Source organism: Arvicanthis niloticus, chromosome 6 (genome assembly GCF_011762505.2).
Source record: "Arvicanthis niloticus isolate mArvNil1 chromosome 6, mArvNil1.pat.X, whole genome shotgun sequence".
Lineage (NCBI taxonomy): Eukaryota > Metazoa > Chordata > Mammalia > Rodentia > Muridae > Arvicanthis > Arvicanthis niloticus.
Window position 1 is genome coordinate 43,449,911 of NC_047663.1, and position 27,101 is coordinate 43,477,011.

General features: G+C 49.3%; 1 protein-coding gene across 1 annotated transcript; it reads left to right on the forward strand.

Moving 5' to 3' along the window:
- The first annotated feature begins 72 nt into the window (after positions 1–72).
- On the forward strand, positions 73–25,992 carry Slc13a2 (solute carrier family 13 member 2). Its single transcript, XM_034507123.2, has 12 exons — positions 73–272; positions 15,461–15,589; positions 17,661–17,797; positions 17,888–18,087; positions 19,070–19,241; positions 19,360–19,482; positions 22,381–22,599; positions 22,789–22,877; positions 23,149–23,270; positions 24,160–24,321; positions 24,926–25,063; positions 25,444–25,992. The coding sequence occupies exons 1-12, from the start codon at positions 171–173 to the stop codon at positions 25,609–25,611; spliced, it is 1,761 nt and encodes a 586-aa protein (XP_034363014.1). The 5' UTR covers positions 73–170; the 3' UTR covers positions 25,612–25,992.
- The last annotated feature ends 1,109 nt before the right edge of the window (positions 25,993–27,101 follow it).

Genomic DNA, 27,101 nt, shown 5'->3' on the forward strand with positions numbered 1-27,101 from the left:
CTCCTGATTCCAAAAACACTCTGATTGCCAGGGTGGGTCAATGGTTAACACTCCTCTGGCTTTATATAAGCTGCCCCAGGCCACCTGCTGTGCACTGCACCTTCAGTCTTTTTGTGGCTCCTGGAAGCAGCTGCTCTGGGAACCTCAGCCCAGACAGGCCAGTCCTCATCATGGCCACCTGCTGGCAGGCACTATGGGCCTATCGATTCTACCTGATTGTGCTGTGTCTGCCCATTTTCCTGTTGCCTCTGCCACTCATTGTCCGAACTAAGGTAAGGACTCATTCAGCATAAGTAGCTGGAGGGGTGACAAGGGAGAGATCGTTGGGGTCAAAGTGGGGCATCCTTCAGTTTCCTCTTGTACTTCCCTTCCCCAGAAAGTGAAGCCACCACCTCCTGGTCTTTCTGAGAGCCAAGGGTGGTTTCTTCAGGGCACTCAGCTGTCAAAAGTTTCTGTGCAAACTGCTGGAGTACCTTGGAGCCTTCAGGTTTGTGGTCAGAAAGCCAATTGCATAAAGGAAATGCAGAAGTCGACAGATGAGTTTATCTGACTATTGTGTGCCCATCAGCCCTGAGCTCAGTGCCAGCCAGGGACAGGAAGAGCCAAGTGGGTAGCTAGCTTTTGAGAGAACAAGTAGAAGAAAGCTGGCCTCAGGCAGAAGTGCCCTCCCAGGTAAAACTAAAATAAATGACTCACCTGCAGTCTCACGGGTGGCCGCTGAGGAGGACCCCTTTCGGTGCACACAACCAGAGCACATGGTACGTGCCTTCTTTCCATCACAAGAACTTATAACCCTCATTCATTTGAACGCCACCCCACCCCTCCACCCCACCCCACCGCCCGTGACATGCATCTAGGAACCCTGTGCTTCATCTTATGAGGCAGGTCCCATTGTCCCATTTTGCAGATGGGGAAAAGGAAGGTAAGTAGTTATTCAAAGTCCCAGGACAGAACTTGGTTCCGTGGAGCTTGGTTTATATGCCCTTTTGGATGGTGGTGCATGCCTTTGTTATCAGCACTCAGAGGCAGAGGCAGGCAGATCCTTGAGTTCAAGGCTAGCCAGGACTGCGTATAGAGACCCAATCTGGATAGGAAGGGACAATAAATAACAAATTTAAAATTAGCCTGGAGGTCTGGGGATATAACCCAATAGTAAGGCTTTTGTCTGCCTTGTGCAAGGCCTGGGGTTTGATCCCTAGCACCATCAAAACTAACAAAAACACAGATCAAAAAAAAAAAAAAAATCTCTAAATGTTAGTTGGGTGGTGGTGGTGCGTGACTTTATTTAGGAGGCAGAGGCAGGTGGATCCCTGTGAATTCTAGGTCAGCCGTGTCTACAGAGTGAATTCCAGGAGAGCTAGGACTACATAGAGAAACCTTGTCTCAGAAAAAATAAATCCCTAAATTTTAATAAAAGTATTCTAGAGCTCTGGGAAAGGAAGGTCCAAGACAGTCTCAGACCTCAACCTCAAAGTCCAGCTGCCTTTGCCAATGACAGGGACAGGAGGGGGCAGAGCTAGAGAGGTGTGGCTGTGTCTCCAAAACTGACATTGAGTCTTGGCCCTGGACCATCCCACGCCCCTGGGACTGCCCAATGAGCCACTACTTGTTGCTACAGATCAGGAAATCAAGGAAGGCCTTCGGTTTGTGTTATCTCTGAGGGAGGAGGCCCGGGATATGGCCCCTAACACTTGCCCAGTGATAAGGCTGGACTGATGTTTGAGATGACCTTCTCAGACAAGTGGCGTCTCTAAGCAGGGGATTGCTCAGATAGATTTCAGACAGGCTGGAACATGTGTGACACCACCACCATCCTGGGAGAGGCACACATAGCTCCGGAAGATTCATTGTTTTGCCCCTGGGGTCACGTGGCAGAGGGGAACTTAGTTGTGAGAAAGCTATGTCTATCGATGGGAGGATGGTGTGTGTGGTAGGAGTGTGAAGCTCCAGGGTTTGCTCTGCTGGCTGGCCCTGCCACTTGCTTCTGCTTGCCCTCAACACAACCAACTGTCCTGAGAGGCCAGGCCCTCCTCTGGACCTTGGGTTCCTATCTCACACAGAAATTCTATTCCTGTGGAGTCAATTTTTCCTTCCCTGCCTCTAATCCACCTCTAATCTCAGCATTTGGGAGGCTGAAGTGGCAGGACCGTGAGCTCAAAGTCAGCCTGGGCTAAGTGGTCAGAACTTGCCTCAAAAACAAAACAAGAACCTCCCCGCCCCCAGGAATCTCTGTGCCCACAAGCCCTTAGTCTAGGATCCTCCTCCAACCCTCTACAACGGTGGTAGCCAACTGACTTGGGTAGTTGGTTCACACAAATATTTCTCTATAAGCAGCCTATACTTCTCCCATCCAAATCCAAGTTCAGCCTAAAGTCTCAGAAGATTCTTCCCAAAGTCTCACTGAGAAATGTTTCAATGCCATTCTGGATGGTCCACTTTCTCCCAACTACTCACACACCAGCAGTCCCCCCAGTACACTCCAAAAGTTTCTGGATTATGATCCTGTAGCGCCAGGGAAATGTTAGCAATCCCCCCAAAAACAGACAGGAGCCAATCTGATGCAACTTACAGCAGGGTCTTTATTCTATTGGAGCTAGCTCAGGGCCACAAGCACGCCAGCCGGTGTCATATAAGATGGTTTTTTTTTTTGGTGGAGAGGAGTCCCAAATATCTATCGGGGCAAGGCTTTATAGAAGCAGCAAGCAGAGGGGTGGAGGTGAGTGTGCCGGCATCTAATTGGAAGGCTGCCGTGGCCTTTAACATAATTGGCTGGTGCTGGGAATCCTAACATAAACTTAATTTCTATTTCCCTCTGCATTGGTGGTCGTTAGGCAGGGGGTGGGCTTGTAACCTGGGCGGGCAGATCTGTTGGGGTAATAACCTAGAGACACTGGTCTTGTTGGAGGTGAGCCTAGAGACTGGAGTTTGGTTTGGGTTTTGTTGGGGGAGGGGGGGTAACTTGGAAACTAATGCTAAGTTAGTTTTCCTGAGTTCAAACTTAGGTCAGGTTCTTTAAAATTGAGTCTGAACTTGAAAGGTTTGGCCTCTCAATCCTAGTAAACTCACCCTAAGTTGAGACTTCTATAAATGGAAAACACACCGTGCATCCACTAATACCACCCACTAACCACGGCCTAGGGATGCAGCTCAGGGCAAAGCACGGTGTGTTGATCTTCCTTACGCTGCTCAGGAACTGCAGCTCCTTATCTGGTAGCACCAGAGATGATCTTACCACAAGTCTCCAGCCTGGGGGAAAGATCAGTACGTCACTCTTGCGGCATCCTAAAAACAGGTGGGATTGTCAGAAGTCGGGGACATTTGTGTTCTGAATGGCATCAGTCCCACCTGGGCAGCCTCTCTACCCTGTCTTTTCTCACCTGTCCCTGCCTTCCTGACATCCTGCTATCAGAGGCATAACCAAGTCCTCCTTCCAGCCCCACACTGCCTTCCTATTTGACTTAGAAATCACTATGAACTTACAATGCTCTGGCCCCGAGGCTCCGGACCGCAGAGCAGTGGCTCAGACTCCGTTCCCTGAATGCCACCTCTGCTGCCAGAGACTTCCCTCTGCTTCTGCTTGGTGTCTCCTCTCAGGTCCATTCTCCTTCTCCTTTATAGTTCCACTTCGATCTATTTCAGAAGCCCCCTCTGTCACACTAGTCACCCTGACATTTTATTTACAGAGAAGTCCCTGTTTGAAAGAATGTGTCTGGGGCTGGGGATGTCACTCCATGGATAGAGGGTGTTTGCCCAACATACATGAAGCCTTGGGTTTAGCCCCCAGCACTGTAGAAACTGAGCATGGTGGCACAATCCTGTAGTCACAGCAGTTGGGATGTAGAGGCAGGAGGACCAGAAGTTCAGAGTCAAACTTAGTTATACAATAAGTTTGAAGCTAGCCTGGCATAGATCAGGTCCTGTCTCAAAAAAAAAAAAAAAAAAAAAAAAAAAAAAAAGTGTATATTTGTTTACTTTCTTCCTAATCTGTGAGGCAGGGAGTTTTGTTACTCTCTACAAACTCCTAGCCTCCTAGCTCTGGCCGCTAACATGGGAAGGAGAGCCCCAGCCCAGGTTCAGACCTCTGTAATAAAACAGCTAACATTTACTAGATGTGTTTTATGTGTTCGGCATTGGGCCAAGCACCTTGAAGACTAAATTCACTTGTTTCCCACAGAGGCCTCTTTTTGACTAGTGATGTTACTGCTGCTGCCTCCATTTCATAGACATGTAAACTGAGGCCCAGAGGGTGATGTAAACTTGTTTTCAATGCCATCTGGAAAAAGAAGTTGAGGCAGTAATCTGATATTGGAGTCTCTGTCTGAAGCTGTCTGGAAAGGCAAGGAGGCCCCCATTACAGCCCCCATCAAACCTTCCTCCATCATGACCACCCAGTCAAGCCCTCCACTTTCCTCTCACTAATGCTTGTGACCTCCTGGCTCTTTCCCAGGGTCATAGGACAAAATGCAGATGTTCTGCACTCAACATAGTTAGGGTCCAGAGGAGGAGACAGGTGTTTGTGCCACTCAGATGTAACAAGAGGCCTGGAGTGCTCAGAACAGGCAGTGGCTATCTCAAAGGAGTCAAGATAGACTGAGTGGCCAGGTGAAACCACAGCTGTGAGAGGTGACAGAGGACAGGCAGCGGGAGAGCAGAGGGCCTGCAATAACCATTGTATGAAACAAATGACAAGCAACATCTTGAAATGCTGTCCCTTTGGATAGTGTCAACTGATACAGTACAGTGTGGCACTTGCCCAGCCTTGCAGGCACCGAGGCAGAAAACTATCACCCTTATGTGTGAACCTCATACTCAGTGCTGTGTGGCAGGTACCATTTATGAGTTCTGGAGTGAGGATGTGGGGGACTTGTCATTCCTGCGGGGGTGACATAGGGACAGATACAGAAGACTGTGTACTGCCCAAGCTGCGTAAACATTATGGCAAGTGTCGACATATACGAACTGGGGAGGAACTGCCCTTAGTACAGAGCTCAGGTCAGGCCTCCCAGGGAGTGGACAGTTACCCTAGGACCAGAGTGGCAGTAGGAGCCAGCTAGACCCAGATCTGGGTGAAGAACTGTCCAGGCAGAACCTGCAGCAGGTGCAAAGTGCCATCGCGGGGGTGAGCTTGGTGAGCTGACAAGGCAAACGGCAGTGCTGAGGTCGGGGCCTGCGCCACAACAGTTCTGTGTCAGTCAAGTTCAGAAAGAAGGGGAGAGGGCAGCAGATGGCAGCCCTGTGAAGCTGGGGGAGAAGAGGGGGCTTCATGCTTCTGGAAAGAAGGGATAAATAACACATTCAGCGCCCTATAAATGTCAGTCAGGAATACAAAACCTCTTGGAACCTGAAAAGAGCACCCGCAAAAATCAGTGATGGAGCCATGTTGTCCGGAGATCAGCTGAGACGAACGTGTTAATGTTAAGAACAGAAGAAAGCAGAATTCCCTGAGCATGGCCACAGGTCACATGGCTCTGTGCATGCTCCAGACAAGCTATTCCTGTCCCCGAAGCAGAGGGCTCCTGTACACAGGATTTAGACTCTCTGAGAAGACAGAGAGTAGAGCATGGCTTTTGGAGCCAGATAGATGACGGGGTTCTCACCCACTCCAGGGCATTGTCACACATCTGCAGGCCTTCCGATCACTGAGGGCCATTGTGAGGTGGAGATGCAACCCCAGCACCAGTGTGTCCCATGCCAGGGCTCCATAAACCACACACCCTTCCCATCTGCCCCTGGCTCCTGGAGAGCACAGAAGGCCTTGTTGATAGCACCCTTCCCCACAGCTGCTCAGACGAGCTGTTAGCCCCACCAGAGCCTTGGATGCATGGATGCTTCTATGAAATAGAGAGGTGTGTCTTGTCACATAGCCCCAAACGGTAAGTAGTCGTCCCCGGCAGAGAGGGGAAGCTGGGATGTACAGAGACAGGTTTCACCTAGAAGCAATTAGAAGCAAGATTTGAAAGAGTCATCCTCTCCCCACCCCCCAAAGCCAGGAGATCCCTTGAAACAGAGACAGAAAGTACCCTCATGTAGATCTTACCTGCTGATTACTAAATCATGGCCTGGCTCATCAGTGCCCCATAGGAGCATCATGGGAAAGGAAGATAGAATGTTTGATGGTAAAACCCGATTACAGTCTGCATGGAGACCCTGGGCTACCAGGAGGATCCAATTCCCAGCAGGCCATGGGAATGCCAGTTCATGTCATTCAGCCTTACTAAGTCCACTCTTCAGCGGCTGTAGCAGGCCTAGCTCCAGGCACAGATGTGAAGTCAGGAGTCATCCTCAAAGCTACTTGGTAGACTGAGGCAGGAGGATTATTTGAGCCTAAGAGGTCAAGGGAATCTTGGGTAATATAGTGAGACCTTGACGAGGAGAGAGGGAAGGAAAGGAAGTTCTCTGACAAAGGCAAGTGATTGGTTAAAACTTTGTGACTATGAAGAGCTGGAGTGTTGCAGATGGAGAATTCCTCAATTATCTTTAGTTCCCTTAAAGGCCATTTGGTCCCCGGGTTGTATCTGACCTAGTGGAATGTATTGCTAAACTTAGCAATCCTAGTACCTCTACTAAGCCTGGCGCTGAGAAAGCTATCAGTTAGCATCTAAGTGAGACCCATAGAGTCGATCTTCCAGCTCGGCTGCAGCCTCTCACTGCCAGTCCCTAACAGTGCATTTAGAAAGTGCTTTGGTTTCTCACTGCCTTTCGTTCTGAGATGAAAACTGTGCTTGCACCAGGTGGTGGTGGCACATGCCTCTAGTCCCAGTAGTTGGGAGGCAGACAGGAGGATCTCTGAGAGTTGGAGGCCAGCCCCATCTACAGACAACCAGAGCTATACGGAAAAACACTACAGAAAAAAAAAAAAAAAGTGCACATGGCTTCTCCCAAACTGCATCTGGCCAAGGGTGCTCACATTTGGATCAAATTTGTGTGTGTGTGTGTGTGTGTGTGTGTGTGTGTGTGTGTGTGTGTGTGAAAGAGCTTTGTTTTGGAAGGAAGGAGAGAGAAGGGAGCTAGCTGGGCTGACTCTCCCTCTGTCCTCAGAGATAGTATGAAGAAACAATTCCCAACAGGAACCAAGTAAATGCCGTTTCACCCAAATGAGAACAAACAAAGGCATCTGCCGCCATCATTGTGTTTGGCAGAGCCTGAAAGGCAGGTGGAGGCTTAGGAGGCTTTAGAGTGGACAGTGACGTGAAGTGTCCCTAACCTGGAGCTGTTAGTACAGGAAGGCTCTAGAGGAGGGCCATCGGTACCATTGCTCAGTGGGGGTGATGTTTGGCTTCCTCCAGTTGGTCCTCAGTTGAAAAGAGATGGAAAAGCACAGACTTCTGCTGCAAGATAAAGGAGCTGAGGACAGGGTGGGGCTCAGGCAATTAACATCTGTCTGTTATTCCTGGGAAAGACCACACACACTTACACAGACACACATACATACACACACGAGTGCACATACACTCACAAGTGCACACTCTCTCACACACACATTCATATATTTTCTCTCTCTCTCTCTCTCTCTCTCTCTCTCTCACACACACACACACACACACACACACACACACACACAGAGTCTCTCTTCATTTCAGTATGGTTGCTTTCCTTCTTCACAGTCCTGTGCTGTTTTACTTTTATGTGTTTTAAAGGCTTAGTCTGAGGAAATGCAAGCCTTCTTCAGACAGTAAAGGGGTTCCTGATTCCCAACCCACTGTAACCCAACAGAGGTCCCCTACAAATGTACAAATGCTCTCGAATGCCTGCCATATCACCTACATGGCCTTCCTTCTTGGCTTCATCACCTTTCTTTATTGGGCTGAGATGGAACCCAGCACCTCTTGTCTGTCCAACTTCACCCAGCCTTCATGTAATTGCTTAATTAAAACTTCAGCCTGACTTCTCCTCTTCCTCCTCCTCCTCTTCTTCCTCCTCTTTTTCTTCCTCCTCCTCCTCCACCCCTTCTTCTTCTTCTTCCTCTTCCTCTTCCACTTCTCTCTCTCTCTCTCTCTCTCTCTCTCTCTCTCTCTCTCTCTCTCTGCTTCAATCCTTCAAAGGTCTTCCATTTTCACTGGCCTATCTTCTAGAGAAGGTTCCAGATCTCTCTCAAGGCAGACAAGATTCTTGTCAAGTATACAGCTCTCAGGCACCTGACCTTTCTGCCTCATTTCCACTGCTCTGTATGTATTCTCACCAACCTCTGTTGCCCACCAACTGAGCTCCTACACATCCCTCAGCTCTCACTCAGCATCTCCTCCCTAGAAGTCTTCCTCGGTCCAACAGTAGGGGCTCAGAAAAGGGCGTCTCCTCTTGGGACCCTCACTCTTCTGGGCTTTCCTTTGCAGTGGTGCTTGACAAGTTGCCACCTAAATGTCCTAGCTTGCTTGAAACCCTGAGAATGTCCCTGTACCCTGGTAGCAGCATCCCCATTTTCTGGAGCTCAAGGGCAGTTGGAATGGCCTGCTGTGAGCCTGTCATCTCCACGCCAGGTTAACCTTCAATTACCAGGAGGAATGACCTAGGGCACCATTGAGACTGTGGGTGTTTGCTACCATCTCAGAGCTGTGCTGTGTCTGTGACGAGTAAAGGCCGTGCCGTCCACAGCCCTTGTCTGTCCTGGCTTCTCTGGCACCGACATTTCCATGTGTGCCTCGTATAAATCTGCCTGGTTCTCTTGAAGGCCAACACTTACTCTACTCTCTACCTGCCTACCGTTCACTAGGTACAGCCCATTTCCACTCAGCCATACCTGTTAGCCCACTTCCTCCCTATCCAGGAAAGACTTTTTTTTTTTTTAATTCCCATTAAGGAGACATGTCCGTGTACGGCTGGGGAAAAAAAAATCCTTTCATGTTTTTTAGGATATAAAAAAAAAAAATCCAAGAGAAGTTAAGGGGCTTATCCAAGGATGTGGCAGTAAGTGATTTGTCCAAGGATGTGCCAACCATGCTGGGTCTGGGCACTCAGGTTTTGAGCAGATGTGTTCTTTCCACAGTGAAATAAATAAGCCCCCAGCCTTGGACCTGGAGGCTCCTGTAAGGCATTAGTCCCCCTATCTACTTCTGGCTTTGCAGGCCAGGTCATGTAGCCAGCCCACAGAGACTCTGGGACTCCCTGAAGGCTGAGCCGGGCATGAATCACATCTTACAAGGCAGTACATCTGCTCACTCTTTGGTTTGTTCATTCTTTTAGCAGAAGCAGACTTGAACAGTCTATGGTCGAATGACAAAAATTAATAATATTCGTGTATTTCATAAAACTGAATGCTGCCAAGCCTGGTGGCACACACATGTAATCCCAGCCCTTGGGAGATGGAGATTCCATCATGACCCTTAGAGTGAGCCTCAGTCTCTAAAAGATGGGGGAGGGGCTCCCCTGACAAAAGAATACCCAGTTAAGATCTAGGAATGAGAGGGCATCCACTGGGCAAAATGGAGAGGAAGACAAAGTCCAAAAAGAGGCACTTCCGTGCAAAGGTCTCTGTGGCCAGAGCGAGAACAGAGGACTCGAGGGAGTCGTGGGAAAGAATGTCTGGCCAAACTAGAGCAGAGCCCACAGACTGGGGTATACAGTACAGAACACCCAGGCTCAGTACGGGACACAGAGAACTTGGGCTGGCCATGCCCACCAGCACCGAGCCACCAAACAACAAAGAATTAGTTACTAAGACAAGAATAAGTTGCTTTAGTGTTACAGTGTGGCCCCAGAGCTGGGAGCAGCTCCTCTCCAGGTCTGAGGAGGGAGGAGGCAGAAAGAGCTCAGAACAAACCTCTCTGCTAACGCCTGAGCTCTGGGTCCACTGACAACCCTGGCACAGGCTCTGCCCTCCCTCCAAACAGAAACTGTGCCCCTGAGATCTGTGTCACCCAGTGGTCCTGAGGAGCTGCCAGAAGCCAGCATGTAAGCCTCTGGAGCTGCATGTCAGGGCTGCCTGCCCACATTCCCAGTTCTAAGCTGTGAGACAATGAGTCTTAGTGAGGCCTGGAATCCCTGAAATTCTCATCCCTAGAGCTGGGGATGCCAACCTGGAGTCAGACATAGTGTGGTGCAGAAGGGAAAGTCTCCCCAGTGCCCTGTCCTCTGGCAGTGCCTGGAGGCTGGCACCTAACCACAGAACCTCACAGAATCCTGACAGCACCCTAGCTCCAAGCTGGACTTTCCCACCTTCAAAGAGTAGGTCAAGGCATTGCCAGGCTTCCTTCACTTATTCCCAGAATATGACTTGAAAATGAGCAAAACAAACAATGAAGACTGGCAAAGGAAAACAGTTATGAATCATGGTTTCCAGGAAAAACCCACTGCGGTTTAGAAATAATGTGTTTCCTTGCTGGTGTCATTTTCAAACACTATGCTGAGATGAATCCAGAGGTGATGGGTAGAACCCATGTGGGCAGCTGTCCGGTATCTGATAGCTACAACCTAATGTTTCTAACAGAGCCAGGCCTCGTGGCACATGCCTATTGTCCCAGCTACTTGGGAGGCTGAAGTGAGAGGGTCATTTGAGTCCCAGAGTTTGAGGTCAGCACAGAAAAACTTAGTGAAACCCTGTCTCAAAAACAAAATATCTGTAACAAAGTTACCAACCAATAATGACAATGGGGAGCTGGGAAGACAGCTCAGTGGGTATAAAGATTGTTGTGTAAGGGTGAGTTAGATTCCCAGTGTTTGAGTTTAAAAAGGGAGTGCAGTTGGCACACACCTGTGATCCCAACACCTGTGATCCCAACACCTGTGATCCCAACACCTGTGATCCCAACACCTGTGATCCCAACACCTGTGATCCCAACACCTGTGATCCCAACACCTGTGATCCCAACACCTGTGATCCCAACACTTGTGATCCCAACACCTGTGATCCCAACACCTGTGATCCCAACACTTGTGATCCCAACACCTGTGATCCCAACACCTGTGATCCCAACACTTGTGATCCCAACACCTGTGATCCCAACACCTGTGATCCCAGCTGTGTGGCACTGGAGCCAGAAGGATTTCTGGAGCTTTGGGGCTGGCCAGACTAGCCTAGTCAGCAAGATTCAGTGAGAGATCCTATCTCAAAAAACTAAAGTGGAGAGCAATTGAGAAAGATATCCAATGTCAAACACAAATGTACATGAACACTTGTACACACATACATGCACACACACACATATGCATACACACATGCACACATAGACACATGCACAGACATACACACACACATGCACACAAGGACATGTGAATACAAAAAGTGACAACAGCTCAGGTGAGCCTCAGCTCCATATTCCTATTTTTAAGTTGAAATACTTCTAAGTTAAAACAGACAACTTTCCCTCACCTACCTCAAACATGTGCAAACCATGTTGCTCGTCTACATGGGCACACTTGTCCAACACAAAGCCTACATTTTTGTTGTTGGATTTCGAGTTATTTTATATTTATGTGTTGTTTATTTATTGTATACATGCACATGTGTGTGTGTCCTGGTGCATGTGGAGGTAAGAGGATAACTTCTGAGAACTGGTTCTCTCCGGATTCTAGGTTTCACACTCACATCGAAGCCTTAATGGCAAGTGCCTTTACCCACTGCACCATGGCCCTGCTTCTTCATTTGTTCAGTTTTGATTTTTGCTTTGAGTAAAGGTCTCACGTAGCCCAGGCTGGCCCAAAACTCCCTATGTTGCCAAGCATGGCCTTGAAATCCTAACCCTTCTGCCTACCTCCCAAGTACTAGGCTTTACACACATGCATCACAATGCTGCCCAAAGCCTACTTTATAATCAAGTGTTGAGTACCGCTTTTTAGTCACCGAATCCAAAGTGAAAGACAAAGTATGGCAAGATACGGAAAGCTGTGGAAGGTGCAGGAGGGTGTGGCTAAGCATGGCAAGGTATGACAAAGTATGGTAAGATATGGTAAGATGTAGAAGGTAGGGTAAGGCATGGTGAGGTGGTATGATAAGGTGTGGTAAGTATGGTGAGATGTGGCAAAGTATGGTAAGGTATGGCAAATACGTTAAGGTGTGATAAGGTTTAATAAAGTGTGGTGACATATGGTTGGCAAGGTATGGTAAGATGTGGCAGGGTATGGTAAGATATGATAGTGTGCAGTAAGGTATGATTTCTGGTGAATGCTTCTCAGTTTAAACATGATGTACCAGACTCATAGTGAGCCTTCTATGTGCTGGGGCAGTCTGTGCTGACTTCTTCCATGGCTGTGCTCATAACACTCACTAGATGCATCTGAAAGGACAGTATAGGTCTCCCGTCTAAGTTTGCGGATCCCAGGATTCCCAAAATCTAGGAAGAACAAGTGAGCAAGATTCACTATGCTTTGGTAGACAGTGGAATGGAGACACAGGACTGAAACCACCAGGGTCAAGGTGGCTAGATGGGACTTTGAGACACACTGGAGGAGCTAGGCATAGCTATGAAGTGGGTGAGGGTGGGAGACCCGTGCTAGACATACAGGACCTGTAATCTCTCCAGGCAACTGCCTCCACTGTGATAATGGGGTATCAAAGACGAAGCACCTTGCCTGGGTGTGGGTGACACACGCCAGAAGACTTAGGCAGGAGAGTGGAATGAGCCCCAGAGTTTGCCCCAGCCTCCCAAATGCTAATCACAGGCATGAGCCACCTCACTGTGCAAGTACTTGGGGGACAGTCCAGTTGGTAAAGTTCTTGCCATACAAGCATGAGGACACAAACTTCATCCCCAGCACTCACAGAAAAATATGAATATATATATATTATATATATATATATATTTTATATATATATATATATATATATATATATATATATATATATAATCAGTGCTGGGGAAGTGGGCACAGGAAGCTCCCTGGGGCTCACTGGGCAGCCAGCTTCACCTGACAGGTAAGCTGTAAGACAGAGAAAATCTGGCTGATGGTCACACACACACACACACACACACACACACACACACACTTATAAATAAACAAACAAATAAATAAATAAATAAATAAATAAATAAAGCAAAACCCCTTGATGAATCTGGGCAGTAGGAAGTGGCAGGCCCTGGGAAGGTGGTGGCTTGGCTTCAGAACTTCAGTTCTCTCCTTGTCCAGTCACAGGAAGCATGAGCCCCCTGCAAAGGGGAAGAATTGACCAGAGGAAGAAGGGAAATGCATCAGGAGCCAGATGGCCTGGTTTGACCACTTTATTTGTGTGACTTTGACACGTTGGCCTAATCAGTCTGCACCTTTCTCTTTTTAATCTGTGAATGGGAGGACAGCAGTTGGGACCTCAAGGAACAACTGAATGTGACTGAAAAACATTTAAAATCCAAAATCCACAGGACATGGAGCCTGGCAGGGAGACAGCTTGACATTCCTGGCAAAGCTGTCTTCTAGAATCAACAGTGTCGACTTCCGACCTCCTGTCTTTGAACTTGCAGTTCTAGGGTTTGGGTCACAAGGGTCCAGAGGGGATGGCCTGCCCTTAGTCCAAGGGGTGAGTAAACAGTTGTCTGTCCAGCCAGGGCAAGTACAGAGGAGCAAGAGAAAACTGGCATCAGCAGAAACCAGCTGGTTGAGGAAGCAGGAGGATCTCTGGTCAAGGGTCATAGGGGCCCTACCCCTGGGCTAATGAGTTCAGGCCCAGGTCTGAAACAGGTAGAGGTTGAGTGGGTTCAATCAATTCTTGGTATCACTAAATTAAATGAGAGCTTGCCCGGAGACAACCAAGAGATTCTGTGCGGCTCCTGGAGCACCTTCGTATCTATCTCCAAGGGCATGTCCTCTGGAGTACATGGTCTTATGCAATCCTGTCACTCAACTGAGTACCTGTTCTAACTCAGCCACTCCCTAGTTCTCCAGAGACCTTGAGCAAACCACTTGCTCTCGGGCACATACATAAAGTGAGACCACCACACCCACCTTAATGGTGCTTATGTTTTCAACCCAGAAGTCCTAGGAGTTGATCAATAACACCTTCCTCTTCCCTGGAGCCTCTCCACCTCATTCTCCAAGAAACTCTCTTCATCAGAGTACTAAGGCTGCTGGGTATAAGGAGAAAGCAAACAATTAAATGGATAAGGGTCCCAGCCCACAGCCTACAAAACCCCTGCCTGCCATTCCTTTCTCAGCAAACAGTCTGGGTAGGTGTCCCTACCCAGAGGCCTCCCTCTGGCTAATCATTCCCTGGCCCTGGGAGAGGCCCTGCCAAGGAGGCTGGACCCCTGATGTGTTGGGCCCACGTCTAGTCTCCAACTATTCTAGGTTTAAGGTCAGGATCTGTGGGCCAGAAGAAGGAAAGACTTTCTGGTACCTCAAATCTGTGCCTCAGAGTAGCCTCAAATCTCTTACATACTCAAGGCTGGAAGAAGCTTTCACATAGTCTGTAAAAGTGGATCGTGCCTTGGTTTGTGTGCTGAGTGGCCCAAGCACAAGGCAGGAGATCTATCTGTCTCAAAGAACTCCTGGGGATTCCGTCTGTCAGACAAGATTAGCTTCAAAACTGAGAGCCTGGGCTCCAGGGATCCAGATGCCACCAAGCTGACCCTGTCCTGGGATAGGACTCAGTGTTAGAAGCCTTGCCCAGCATGCATAAGACCCTGAGTTCCACTCCCTCTCCAGAACCACTAAATAAAGAAACATGAAAAGGATCAGAATCCTGAGCAGGACCAGGCCCTCTCTGGCAACCCTTCTCTCAGCTGCTTCTCCTGGGACCCTGGAGTCTTGAGCTAAGTGGGGCTTGTTACAGTATCTTGGCCCCACTGGGCAGCAGTGACACATGCCTTTAATCTCGGCACTCAGAAGGCAAACACAGACAGATCTCTGTAAGTTCAAGGCCAGCCTCATCTACAGAGTTCCAGGACAGCTGGGGTTGTTGCACAAAGAAACCTTGTCTCAGGGAAAACAAAACAACAACAGCAACAACAACAAAAAATAAACAAAATTAAAAGAAAAATTTTGGCCCCAAGGTCAAAGACAAGAGGAAAACACCTTACTTAGTTTGGGACAGGGTCTCCCTGGTGACACACACCATTATTCCTGTCACTTAGGAAGCAGAGGCAGGCAGATCTCTGTGAATTTCAGGACAACCTGGTCTACAAAATAAGCTAGCCAAGGCTCTGTTTCAAAACAAACAAACAAACAACAAAAATAAATAAATCAAAACTTAAGATAATGTTTCATGCATGGCCCAGGCTGTCCTCAAACATGCTCTGTGGTCAAGGATGACTTTGAACTCCTAATTAGCCTGTGTCTACCTCCCGCATGGTGGGCTTACAGGCTACATGGCGCTTGGGATTGTATATGAGGCACTATGCATGCTAGGAATACTCTACCAGCTGAGCCATATTCCAAGCTCTTTTTTGTTCATTTCCATCCTGAGATGGGACCTTGGACTTTGGGTCAAGTGTTCCCAAGCTCTCATGATCATACAAATGGCCTGGTCTGTTTTTCTGGAGGGCAGAAGGGATTGTAGCTGTGTCATCCAACTGTTCTGCATCTCTCCTCCTGCCCACAGGAAGCCTACTGTGCTTACACCATCATCCTCATGGCGCTGCTGTGGTGTACCGAGGCCCTGCCCTTAGCTGTCACTGCCTTGCTCCCCATTGTCCTCTTCCCCTTGATGGGTATCATGGAAGCCTCTGAGGTAAGCACACCCATCCGTAGGAGGAAAGACTACAGGGAAAGGGAAGCCCTCCCTAGAGCCATGGAACCAACGAAGTCTCATCACAAGGTCATGGAAGAAGCCAGAGGGCATGAGAGAGGAGGCAGACGGTATTCTAGCAACATGTGGCTGTTGTGAGAGTTCATTCACAGTAGGAGGGGTGAGCCCTACCAGAGAGGTGCAAGGCATGCAACCAGCCTATGACAGCCAGCTAAGGAACTCACCCAACATCTGGTCCTGGTAGCACCTTACTGTAAGGCTGGCACCAAGAGGCTTGAGACAGGAGGGAGGATCTTAACTTCAAGGCCAAACTGGGCTATGTAGGTACACCCTGTTAAAAACAAACAAAAAGATCAATTGTCCTTCCTATCTATCTATCTATCTATCTATCTATCTATCTATCTATCTACTTATCTATCTATCTATCTATCTATCTATCTATCTATCTATCTATCTTTCTCTCTCTCAGTCTCCACAGAGCCAAAGTTTGTTTTTAAGACACCCTTTGGATTCCAATATCCCAGGATGCTCCATTCTCTTACATAAGATATATAGTGTCTATATAGTGTAAAGACGCATCTTCCTTGTAATACCTAATATGAATAAATAGTTTCTATAATGTATTGGGAAATAGGTCTGGGAAATGGCTCAGGAGATAAAGACACTTGCTGTCAAGCTTAACATCCTGAGTTCAATCCCTAGGATCCACATAGAAGAAGAAAACAACCCTGTAAGTCATCTACAGACCTCCATACTTGAGCCATAATGCACACACACACACACACCCCACATGCACACACTCATGCATGCACGTAAATAAGTGTAAAGCTTTAAATAATGATGTACAAGAGAGTCTGCCCCCTTCAGAATAGATGCAAGTTCTGCCTGACTATTTTCTATACAAGGTTACCTCATCCATGAATGTAGGTGCCACATACAAAAATCTAACAGAGGGCTGGCTGCATATTCTTTTTAAAAGATGTACGTGTTTGATGTCTGTATTTTGTCTGCATGTGTACATGTATGTGCATCACATTTGTGCCTGGTACCCTCAGAGATCACAAAAGGGCATTGGAGTCCCCTTGTGTCAAAGATAGCTGTGAACTGTCATAGAGATACTGAGAACTGAACGAACCTGAGCCCTCTGGAAGAGCAGCAAGTGCTCTTAGCTGATGAACCATCTCTCCAGCCCCCCAATTATATACATCTAATGTAATGGCTCTTGAATCTGAACCACACAGAACTACCTGGACTGAGGAGCAAACCACATAGGTGGGCCTGTGCCTGAGCTCACCCAGATCGAAGGGATTTTCCTCTCCATCTCATTCCTCTTTCTCTCTTTCTCCTCTTTTTCCTCCTTCTCTCTTTCTCTTCCTCCCCCCTCTTCTTTTTTTAAAACATTTATTTTTTTATATTTATTTATTTATTTATTTATTTATTTTATGTATATGAGCACACCATTGCTCTCTTCAGACACACCAGAAGAGGGCATCAGATCCCATTACAGATGGTTGTGAGCCACCACGTGGTTGCCTGGAATTGAACTCAGGACCTCTGGAAGAGCAGTCAGTGCTCTTAACCACTGAGCCATTTCTCCAGCCCCCTTCTCTTCTTCCTTCTCTTATTCTTCTTCCTTCTGCTTCATTCTAACACAGCTTCTTGCTATGTAGCCCAGGCTGGCCAAGAATTCACAGCTTTCTTGCTCCTGGGACTTCAGCAGAGCTACCAGGCCTAGCTGAGTGTTTGGCTTGTAACTGGTCTGACCCAGGGACAAGCCATACATTCTAGAAAGAACAGAGAATTAGTTCTCAATCAGTTCTCAGCTTGAATCACAACTGGATTCAGGCTAGAGCCTCCCAGTCTTTGAGAGGAGAAAAGAAGTAAATTTGGTAGGAACAAGGAACCTGGCTCCGGTCAGCGGTCAGTTGCCCAAAGGCCATTTCCACTTGGTTCTGAGGTCCGAAGGGAATACCCATTTGTAGATTGTTCCCCATAAGCTCAGTGGTATTAGGAGGAGAGCCCAGAGTCTCCTCCTGTTCGCTGTTCTCCCCAGGTCTGCATAGAATACTTCAAGGACACCAATGTATTGTTCGTCGGGGGGCTGATGGTGGCCATCGCCGTGGAACACTGGAACCTGCACAAGCGCATCGCCCTTGGAGTGCTCCTTTTCATCGGAGTGCGGCCGGCCCTGTGAGTCCATGCTAGCCAGGGTGGGAGGGACAAACAGGCATCCCATATCTGGAAGAAAGCTGGAGCGGCAGTGTGTCTGTTTGCTTCTAGGCTGCTTCTGGGCTTCATGTTGGTCACAGCCTTCCTCTCCATGTGGATTAGCAACACGGCCACCACAGCCATGATGGTGCCCATTGGGCATGCAGTCTTGGAGCAGCTGCAGGGCTCACAGAAGGATGTGGAGGAAGGCAATAATAACCCCACCTTTGAGCTCCAGGAAGAATGTCCCGAGAAGGAGGTGACCAAGCTTGGTAAGAGATATGAAACAGACCCTGCCCTCAGCCCCTCCGTGCTTGGGAAAGATCTAACATGACTCTGAGAGTAGTCATCTTGGAGCCCATGGGGGAAGGAGAGAGAGAGAGATGAGTGGCCAACCTGTTCAGGTCTTCCTGAGGCTTTCCCAGATTTAAAAAGCCAGTGGAGGCTGGTGAGATATCTCAGGAGGTAAAGGTGCCTGCCAGCAAGCCTGAAGACCTGAGTTCGATCCCTGGGATCCACAGGATAGAAAGAGGGACCTGAGCCCTGCAAGTTGTTTTCTGACTTCCATAAGTGCATTGGGGTGTGTGTGTGTGTGTGTGTGTGTGTGTGTGTGAGTGTGCGTGCGTGCATGTGCACGCGTGTGCGTGCATATGTGTGTATGTGTATGTATGTGTAATAATAAATAATAATAATAATAACAATAATAATTTTGTCTCAAAAATATTAAATGCCAAGATCCATGGGCTAAAACTGTAGTTTAAGAATAGGGCAGTTGCCCAGCATGTGAGAGAGAAGCCCTAGCAATACAACAATAATAAACACCACAAACTGCAGGGGTCTTGGCTGTGTCCTGAGGCCTCCACAGTCCCTGGTCAGTGAACTTGAGCTGACAGTGGGCAGAGGCTGTCTCCAGTTTCCAGCATTCTCTGGACAAAGCTAAGCATTCTGCGCTAGGATCCTTCAGTCCTAGCAATTCAGGAGTTTGGTAAGAAGCGAGCTCAAGTCTGGGAAATGGGAAGTGGTTCTGGGCTTTATTCCTCCTCTCTACATCTCTGTGCCTCAGTTTCCCGAGACACGTTGAACCAGATTGTGTCTGAGAAGCCCAAAGCTCCAGAGAATGCTGGAATCTGGAGACATCCTCTGCCCACCGACAGCTCAAGTTCACTGACCAGGGACCCTGGAGGCCTCAGGACACAGCCAAGACCCCTACAGTTACTCTTGTCCCTGTCCCCACATGCTTTTCCTGGTTCACAGATAATGGACAGGCTGTATCTGTTTCTTCTGAGCCGAGAGCACAGAAGACTCAAGAGTATCACCACTTCAGACAGGGCCTGAGTCTCTGCATCTGCTACTCAGCCAGCATTGGGGGCATTGCCACCGTGACGGGCACCACGCCCAACCTGGTGCTCCAAGGCCAGGTCAACTCGTGAGTGCCAGTGGTGGGGGTAGCGTGACAGAGGGGGACTTGCACTCTCACTAGTGGCAAATGGGACCAGGCAGTTTTAGGGACAGTGTTACACAACAGCCCATGTTCTCTTAATCAGGATCTTCCCCGAAAATGGCAATGTGGTGAACTTTGCTTCGTGGTTTGGTTTTGCCTTCCCCACCATGGTCATCTTGCTGCTGCTGTCTTGGCTATGGCTTCAGGTTCTCTTCCTGGGTGTCAGGTAACAATACCCCCCGGGGAGCCTCTGTTTCATACAAATGCGGTCAGGGAACAAGCTGTGAGAAGCCTTCTCTCTCTTTAGGTGCTTGGCCACCCACATGAGAGAATTACTGGATGCAGAATGCTGCCCCTGTTAGCAGATAGGCAAGATGAGTCTGATGGGATGGTGAATTCTGGGATGGAAAATTATGCCTCCTCTGTGTGTGGGGGCGGGGGGAATGTGTGTATGTGTGTAAGAATATGTGTGTGTGTGGAGTGTGTGTGAGAGTAGGTGTGTGTGCATGTGTGTGTGAGTGTGTATATATGTGTGTATGTGAGTGTGTGTGGAATGTATGCGTGTGTGAGTGTGTGAGAGTATGTGTGTGTGCATATGTGTGTGAATGTGTGTATGTGTGTGTATGTGTGTGTGAGAATATGTGTGTGAGAGTGTGTGTGGAGTGTGTGTGAGAGTATGTGTGTGTGCGTATATGTGTGAATGTGTGTATATGTGTGTATGTGAGTGTGAGTGTGTGAGAGTATATGTGTGTGGAGTGCGTGTGTGTGAGAGTGTGTGTGTATGTGTGTTGAGTGTGTGAGAGTATATGTGTGTGTGGAGTGTGTGTGTGTGAGAGTGTGCGTGTGTGTATGTGTGTTGAGTGTGTGTATATATGTGTGTGTGTTGATTATGTGAATGTGAGTATGTGTGTGTGTGTGTTGAGTGTGTGTGAAGGCCAGAGGTTGACATTAGCTGTTTTCCTCAATCATTTTTCACCTTATTTTATTATTTTTTATTTATTTATTCACTTTACACCCCAAACACAGCCCCCTTTCCGGGTCCCCTCCTCACAATTCCCTTTCCCATTCCCCCCCTCTTCTCCTCTGAGAGGGTGGAGGTCCCCCTGAGTATCCCCTGACCCTGGTACATCAAGTCTCTGCAGGGCTAGGCACATCCTCTTCCACTGAGGCCAGACAAGGCAGCCCAGTTAGGGGAACATAGTCTATAGACAGGTAACAGTTTCAGAGACAGCCTCTGCTCCAATTGTTAGAGGACCCACATGAAGACAGAGCTGCACATCTGCTGCATATGTGTGGGTGTTTCCCCTTATTTTTTGAGACAAGGTCTCTCAATGAATGGAAGTCATCCGGGGTACTCTGGCTAGCCAGTGAACTCTCGGGATCTTTTAGTCTCTGCAGCCCTAGAGCCATTTTTTATATGAGTGCTGGGACTGAACTCAGATCTTGATGCTCACATGGAAAGCATCATACCAACTAAACCATCTCTCTAGCCCCGAAGACCCCAGCCAGGCACCTTCCCATAGTGCTCCGTGGTCCTTGGATGAGCAGTTGGGGATTCCTCAAGGAGCACGGTTTGTTAGAGAAGCATTTGAGATGATTCTTCTATTTGCCTATGCATGCCCTGGACACTGGGACTCCTAGACCTTAGGCAAATCTTCATCTTTGCTGTTCTCCATCTGACGGGTGATGATATGGTGGGAGCCGTAAGAAAAGCAAGCACAGGAAGTGGCCATTCCAGAACTTTCCTGGATATGATATCAGTTTTACAGGACTGATAGTCAGCCGAGTATAGAAGTGCAAGAAGGCATCCAGGCAGGACAGACAGACAGACACAAAGCACATCGGCCAGAAAGATCTAGGTGTGTCTGGGAAGCAGTTGGGGGACAATCACAGGGAACTTTGTGTGTCACATAGAGTTAGACCTTTGACCTTGAGGCCAGGATGAGGAGGTAAATATCAACCCTGAGTTACTCCTCATTACACTCTAGATTTCTATGTTGAAATCTGTGTAGCCAGGTGTGGCAGTACATACTTGTCATCTCTATACCTGGGGAGCTGAGGCAGGAGGATCACAAGTTCAAGGCCAACCTGGGTTACATAGCAAGACTTTGTCTTATGAACCTAAAATGGAGTAAAGTAGTCATATGCCTTGCTAAGGTTCATTTGAACTGGAGTCTATAATCTATTAGCGGTGTCTACTGGGCACATGGATCAGAATGGTAGTCTGAGTGTTACTGGGGTATGAGTCATGGTTATTCATCCATCCTTTCCAGGCAGAGGAGAGCCCCAGCAAGTTGTTAACATGTACTTTGAACAAATCACTTGGGAAGGAACAAGGAGGCTGGGTTAGGGTTGGAAGCTGCTACAGGGCAAGGGAGTAACTGATGAAGTCAGCACGCTGTTGGATACTGTGAGGAGTCTCAGATGCGTGAAACGTGGTCTTTGCCCTGAGAAACTCAGTCCAGCAAGAGATAAGATTTACCCAAATGTAAAGTTAAATGCCAATACAAGTTTAAAGATACAGCATGAAGAAGCAGCCAAAGCCTTCTAAATGGCTAAGGACTGTAAAGGAACAGCTGAGGCTGGTAGGGATCCCCAGGGCTGGGCAGGGGACTCAGTATAAGGACCTGAAGTCACTCGGGGTCTGGACCACTCATCCTTCTCACCCTGGAAAGGAAGGATTCAGCACAAGAGAGACTCTTCAGAGGAAGGGTCACAGTGGGGAAGACAGGAGGATGTAGCTTCCTTGTTGAAGAAAAGCTACAATCCCAAGCCAGGCATGGTGGTACACACCTATAACCCCCGTACTCAGGAGGCTGAGGCAGGAGGACCAAAAGATGGAGAATAGCTTAGGCTAAAAACAAAACAAAAAAGGCTTAGAAATGTAAGCCAGTAAAGTGGAAAGCTTACCCAGCCTCTATGAGACCCCGGCCCCACATGATATGAGCATGATAATGAATGCCTGGGATTCAAGGTCAGCCTGGGTTATATGAGTCCCTGTCTGCAGTGGGGGAGTCAGGCCATGATGCCCTTCTGAGTTTTGGACTCTTTTAGAGCCAGGACATTAAGGCTTGTCCATGCCTGGTACAAACCCTTCATACACTGTCCCTGCCTCTGCCTACAGCTTCCGGAAGAACTTTGGCTTTGGGGAAAGGGAAGAGGAACGAAAGCAGGCTGCCTTCCAGGTCATCAAGACCCAGCACAGGCTGCTGGGCCCCATGAATTTTGCAGAGAAGACTGTCACTGTCCTGTTTGTCCTGATGGTGGTGCTCTGGTTCACGAGAGAGCCGGGCTTCTTCCCAGGCTGGGGTGACACAGCTTTCGCCAATAAAAAAGGGCAAAGGTGAGACCTTGCAGAGCAGGAGAGGATCTGCACAGGAGGTCAGGAAAAGGAAGGAGGAAGCCGGGGAGGAAGTTAGGGAAGGGACAGGGTGTCTCTCTCTCCAGGGCATGCTGATGGGAGAGACCGTTCTCTGTCCCCTACTCAGCCCTCCCTCTCATCCTTTCCACCTTTCTCATCCTTTCTCACCAGTATGGTGTCAGATGGAACAGTGGCCATCTTTATCAGCCTGATTATGTTCATCCTGCCCTCCAAGATTCCAGGACTAACCCAGGACCCAAGTAAGCACCTGCCCTGGGGCCGGGAAGGGTCTCTGGCAGCCCCTGTCTGCAGGTATATAGCCTTTGACCACATTTGGCAAGAGCCAGCAAAGCTCCTTTGGGTGATATGCCAAAGACACAGGGACTCAGGGACAGAGTTGGAATCCTACAGAGATGGGAGACTGGGGGGTTCCCTTCTACCTGCCTGAAGCTCTGATAGGAGCTACTTAGGAAGGAGGGGAGGGGAGGCCTATTCACTTTTGGTGACCATCCTTGTCTGCTTGGGGAGTAGAAAAACCAGGGAAGCTGAAGGCTCCTCCTGCCATCCTCACCTGGAAGACAGTGAACGATAAGATGCCCTGGAATGTCCTGATCTTGCTGGGTGGGGGCTTTGCCCTGGCCAAAGGCAGTGAGGTGAGAGCCTGTCTGAGGGAGACCCTGGGATAGTCCCACACTAGGCTTAGGCACCTTTTCCGAGATGGGTTCTTGAAGCCCAAAGGAGGGTAGGTCTCTCTCAGCGATGAGCCCCACCCCACCCCACCCACGCACTCCTGAAGCCGGTGCAGTGAGCCTAAGCACCAAGGCTAGCATCAGCTTAATGCAGTGCTAAAGGAAGCCTCCAGGAGGCGCCAGATAACAGTCTTCCAGGGACCGAAGCGTTTTTCTCTTGATGCTCCATCCAAAAAGAACTGAAATTCGGGATACTGTGGCCCGGGATCTCCAGGGCCATGCAGAGCTGAGCCAAGGGTTGATACAGGAGATTCCTGGGTCTGTGATTAGCGTATCGACAGTCTGGGCCAGACACACTGCTTGGTGTGGAGGAGACAGGAACACAGTGCCTGGGCACAGCATTAGCAGCAGGTCCCACAGACTGGCATGACAATGGGCAGGGCCAGACCAGGGGCTCCTCCTACCCTGGGACTTGCTCGTTTTCCCAATAGCCTCTTCCCAGCCTCTTCCAGGCCCTGCTCCCCCTCCCTGTCAGGAGCACGACCCCTTAAGCCCTAATACGCAGCAGAGAGAGGGCTCAGGTGATCCAGGGTCTCCAGAGAGTCAAGAAAGTAAGGCGATTACACCCACAAATAGCCAGGTTGTCCACTAAAACCTCCCCCTCGTCATCCTACCGGTCTCAAGGAGCAGCAGGGAGCTCCCTTGGTTCTTGCTGAGTACCGACTTCCTTCAGCCCTGTTTGACTTAAAGGCCACAGAGGTGTGGGCAGGGACAGGGTTTCCCGGAGTTCAGCTGAGAACCTGAGGACCCCAGACAGTTCTTTCCCATATACATTGCCTCCTTCTGACTTCAGAAATCAGGTTTGTCTGAATGGCTGGGAGACAAACTGACCCCGCTGCAGCACATACCGCCATCAGCCACCTCGTTCATCCTCAGTCTCTTGGTCGCCATCTTCACTGAGTGCACCAGTAACGTGGCCACCACTACGCTATTTCTGCCCATCCTGGCCTCCATGGTGAGCTAACCCCGCAGCTTCCTCCAGGCAGCCCTCCTGTTTGCTCTCTGGCCCCCACTGCTCAGAGTGGCTGGTCTGAATCTCTCCAGGAAGAGAACCTCCTAAGTGTCCCCTTTCTTCTCCAGATGTTGAACACTTAGGTCCTAAGGCCTTCTGGCCCCTGAGTCACCTGTTTCAGGTGACATCACTCTTTGAATATCCCAGTGGGGCTGACTGGAGGCCTCACCCACCTCCCCACCCAATCCCCTGTTGTGGTCATTCCAGAAGTGATGGGGGTAAAATTGCTCCCTGGAGCGTCCCCAGCCCCTTCCTCCTCAGGCGTGTTCCCACAGCCTTTGATGACACCTCCTGAGCCCCTTTGAGATCAGTTTTATGAGCCCCTCCCATCACTGTGCCCCACAGGGCAGGGCAGCACATTCATCTCTTCTGAGAGGTCAAGGGGCCCTCTCCAGGTCACCCAGAGCGCTCTGCCCAGGGACTGGGTTCATGACAAGAGAGAGAAGGGGGTGGGGCAGGCCCCCAAAAGGGAGAGGCAGAAGAACTGGGGTCTAGCCCTCCCACTGAGCCTGAACTGGGATCAATTATGTCCACTGTCCTCCTCCAGGCACAGGCCATCTGCCTTCACCCGTTCTATGTCATGCTTCCCTGTACCCTGGCTTCCTCCCTGGCTTTCATGCTACCCGTGGCCACTCCACCCAACTCCATTGTCTTCTCCTTTGGAGGTCTCAAAGTGTCTGACATGGTGAGTGGCAGGGAAGTCGGAATGTCCCGGCTGAGGGTCACTGCTGGCCCTGGCACGTGAGGGTCGGAGTCGGGGAGCTCTGACATTTTTATGTTCGGCAGTACCAGATCACAAATAAGGAGAGGGAAGGTGGGGGAGCAGCATCCCCATTTAATGAAATGACCTAAGCGTAAACAAGGCCCAGAACCTCAGGAATGTATACGGAACCCCCATTTTTCCTCTTAGGATCATTCAAATAAGTGACAAAGACATTGCCTAACACTGCTGGTTAGACTGAAGGCAGGACTTCCCAAGGAGGGCTTTGCTGATGGGAGGTTTTCTGAGCACCTCTGACAATTGAGGAGTGTGTCTCTGATTCACGTTGGCTTGCCTCATCCTAGGCCCGTGCGGGATTCCTGCTCAATATCATCGGAGTGCTGGTGATCACATTATCCATCAACAGCTGGAGTGTCCCCATCTTCAAGCTGGACACGTTCCCCTCCTGGGCCCACTCCAACGCAAGCCAGTGCCTTCTTAAACCACCTAATTCCACTGTACCAGGCCTCTAGACTACAGTACAACCTAGCTGTGCTCAGGAAAGCCGCCGGTGCCACTCCTCAGAGCCAGGAGAGGGCGCCCCAAACACCAAGTCCCAGGCCAGAGAGACAAATTGACCAGCGCATGCGCAATCGTGTATTCGTGTGTGCCTAGGTGGTATGTGTGCTCTCTCTGGTGAAGAGGAAGATGCTCGTGTCCCCATGTGGTGTGCGTGGATGCTTGCGTGTGGTGTGACCTGAGGGCTCCTCAGTAGTCGTATGCATCGTAACATCGCCTGCCCTTTGTCTCCCAGCTAGGCCTCCAGATCTCTTTGCACTGTATTTATTGAAACTCTGGGCTGGAGGCGCCTGGGAGCAGGAACCCCAAGGTTCATTAAAGGCTTTTTCAGTAGAGTCCGGGTGTGTTTCCGGGTGTTCAGGGCCTGGAAGCAGAGGTCGCGCACCCCTGCCAGACCGTTTGGAGTGGGCGCAGCCACCCAGCAAAGTTGCAGTGACTTCACCAGCGGCTAATTGGGAGCTGCCAGTCCCTGCGTGCCTTTGGGAAAACCGGCCTCCCCGTTCCCAGAGCACTCCCTGGACATTTACATAAAACCCTCTGCCCCTGCCAATTCCTCACCGACCCTTCCTCCAGCTGGAAAAACCGGTCTCACCAGATCAGAGGAGACAGGCTGACCCATGCCAGGCGTTCAAAAAGATGGACCCTCATCCAAAATGGCAGCCCGCAGGAAGCTGGTTGAGGATTAGACACATAAGAACAGGCTCAAACCTGCCATGGCCTTCAGAGTCCAGAGTTGGACAATATATAGCGATCTATCTCCTTACCCATCCCACCCCACTCTCTCATAGACCCCAGATACTCATATATCTGGCAAAGGGGGCGTGGTGACACCACGTTACCATCCATTTGCGCATCAACTCCTCTCCTTGGCTGTAAATCCATCTCCATGTCTGTCCTAATTCTCTCAGTGTGGATAGTGCCATGTAAACCTGGGATTCATTTGAAGAGTTCCCTACAGTCTTATCCAGTTCTGTTCTGCAGCAGAGGGGGAAACGGAAATATATAAGCTTTGTGTTCAAATGAAAAGGGGTATTATCTATGAAGACAGAAATTACTTCCTTCTTGTCTCCCAGGTGGGATTCAGCATCCTTACAGAGCTGGGTATCCCAGAGTAGTGCAGTTAGGAAGAACATGATTGTCTCCAGGGGACATGGATCCTGACAGGACATGCCAGGCATCCGGGAGGAGTGAGGTGTGTCAGGAGAGTGCCCCTACACTGCACCCCCACTGGCATTCCTTACCCATGAAGTATAGCCATAAACCACAAAAGCCCCCTCCCAAGGCCCCAGGGACAGTCCCCCATAACTCAGTGCCCAGGAGGGCAACAGGAAGGATTTTCTCAGCTACTATGGGTACCTAAAGCCCAGCACCGGGGAAGGCTTCACAGGACACATGAAACTGCTTGCTCATTTATTTGTTTGAGTTTTTGAGATATGGTTTCTGC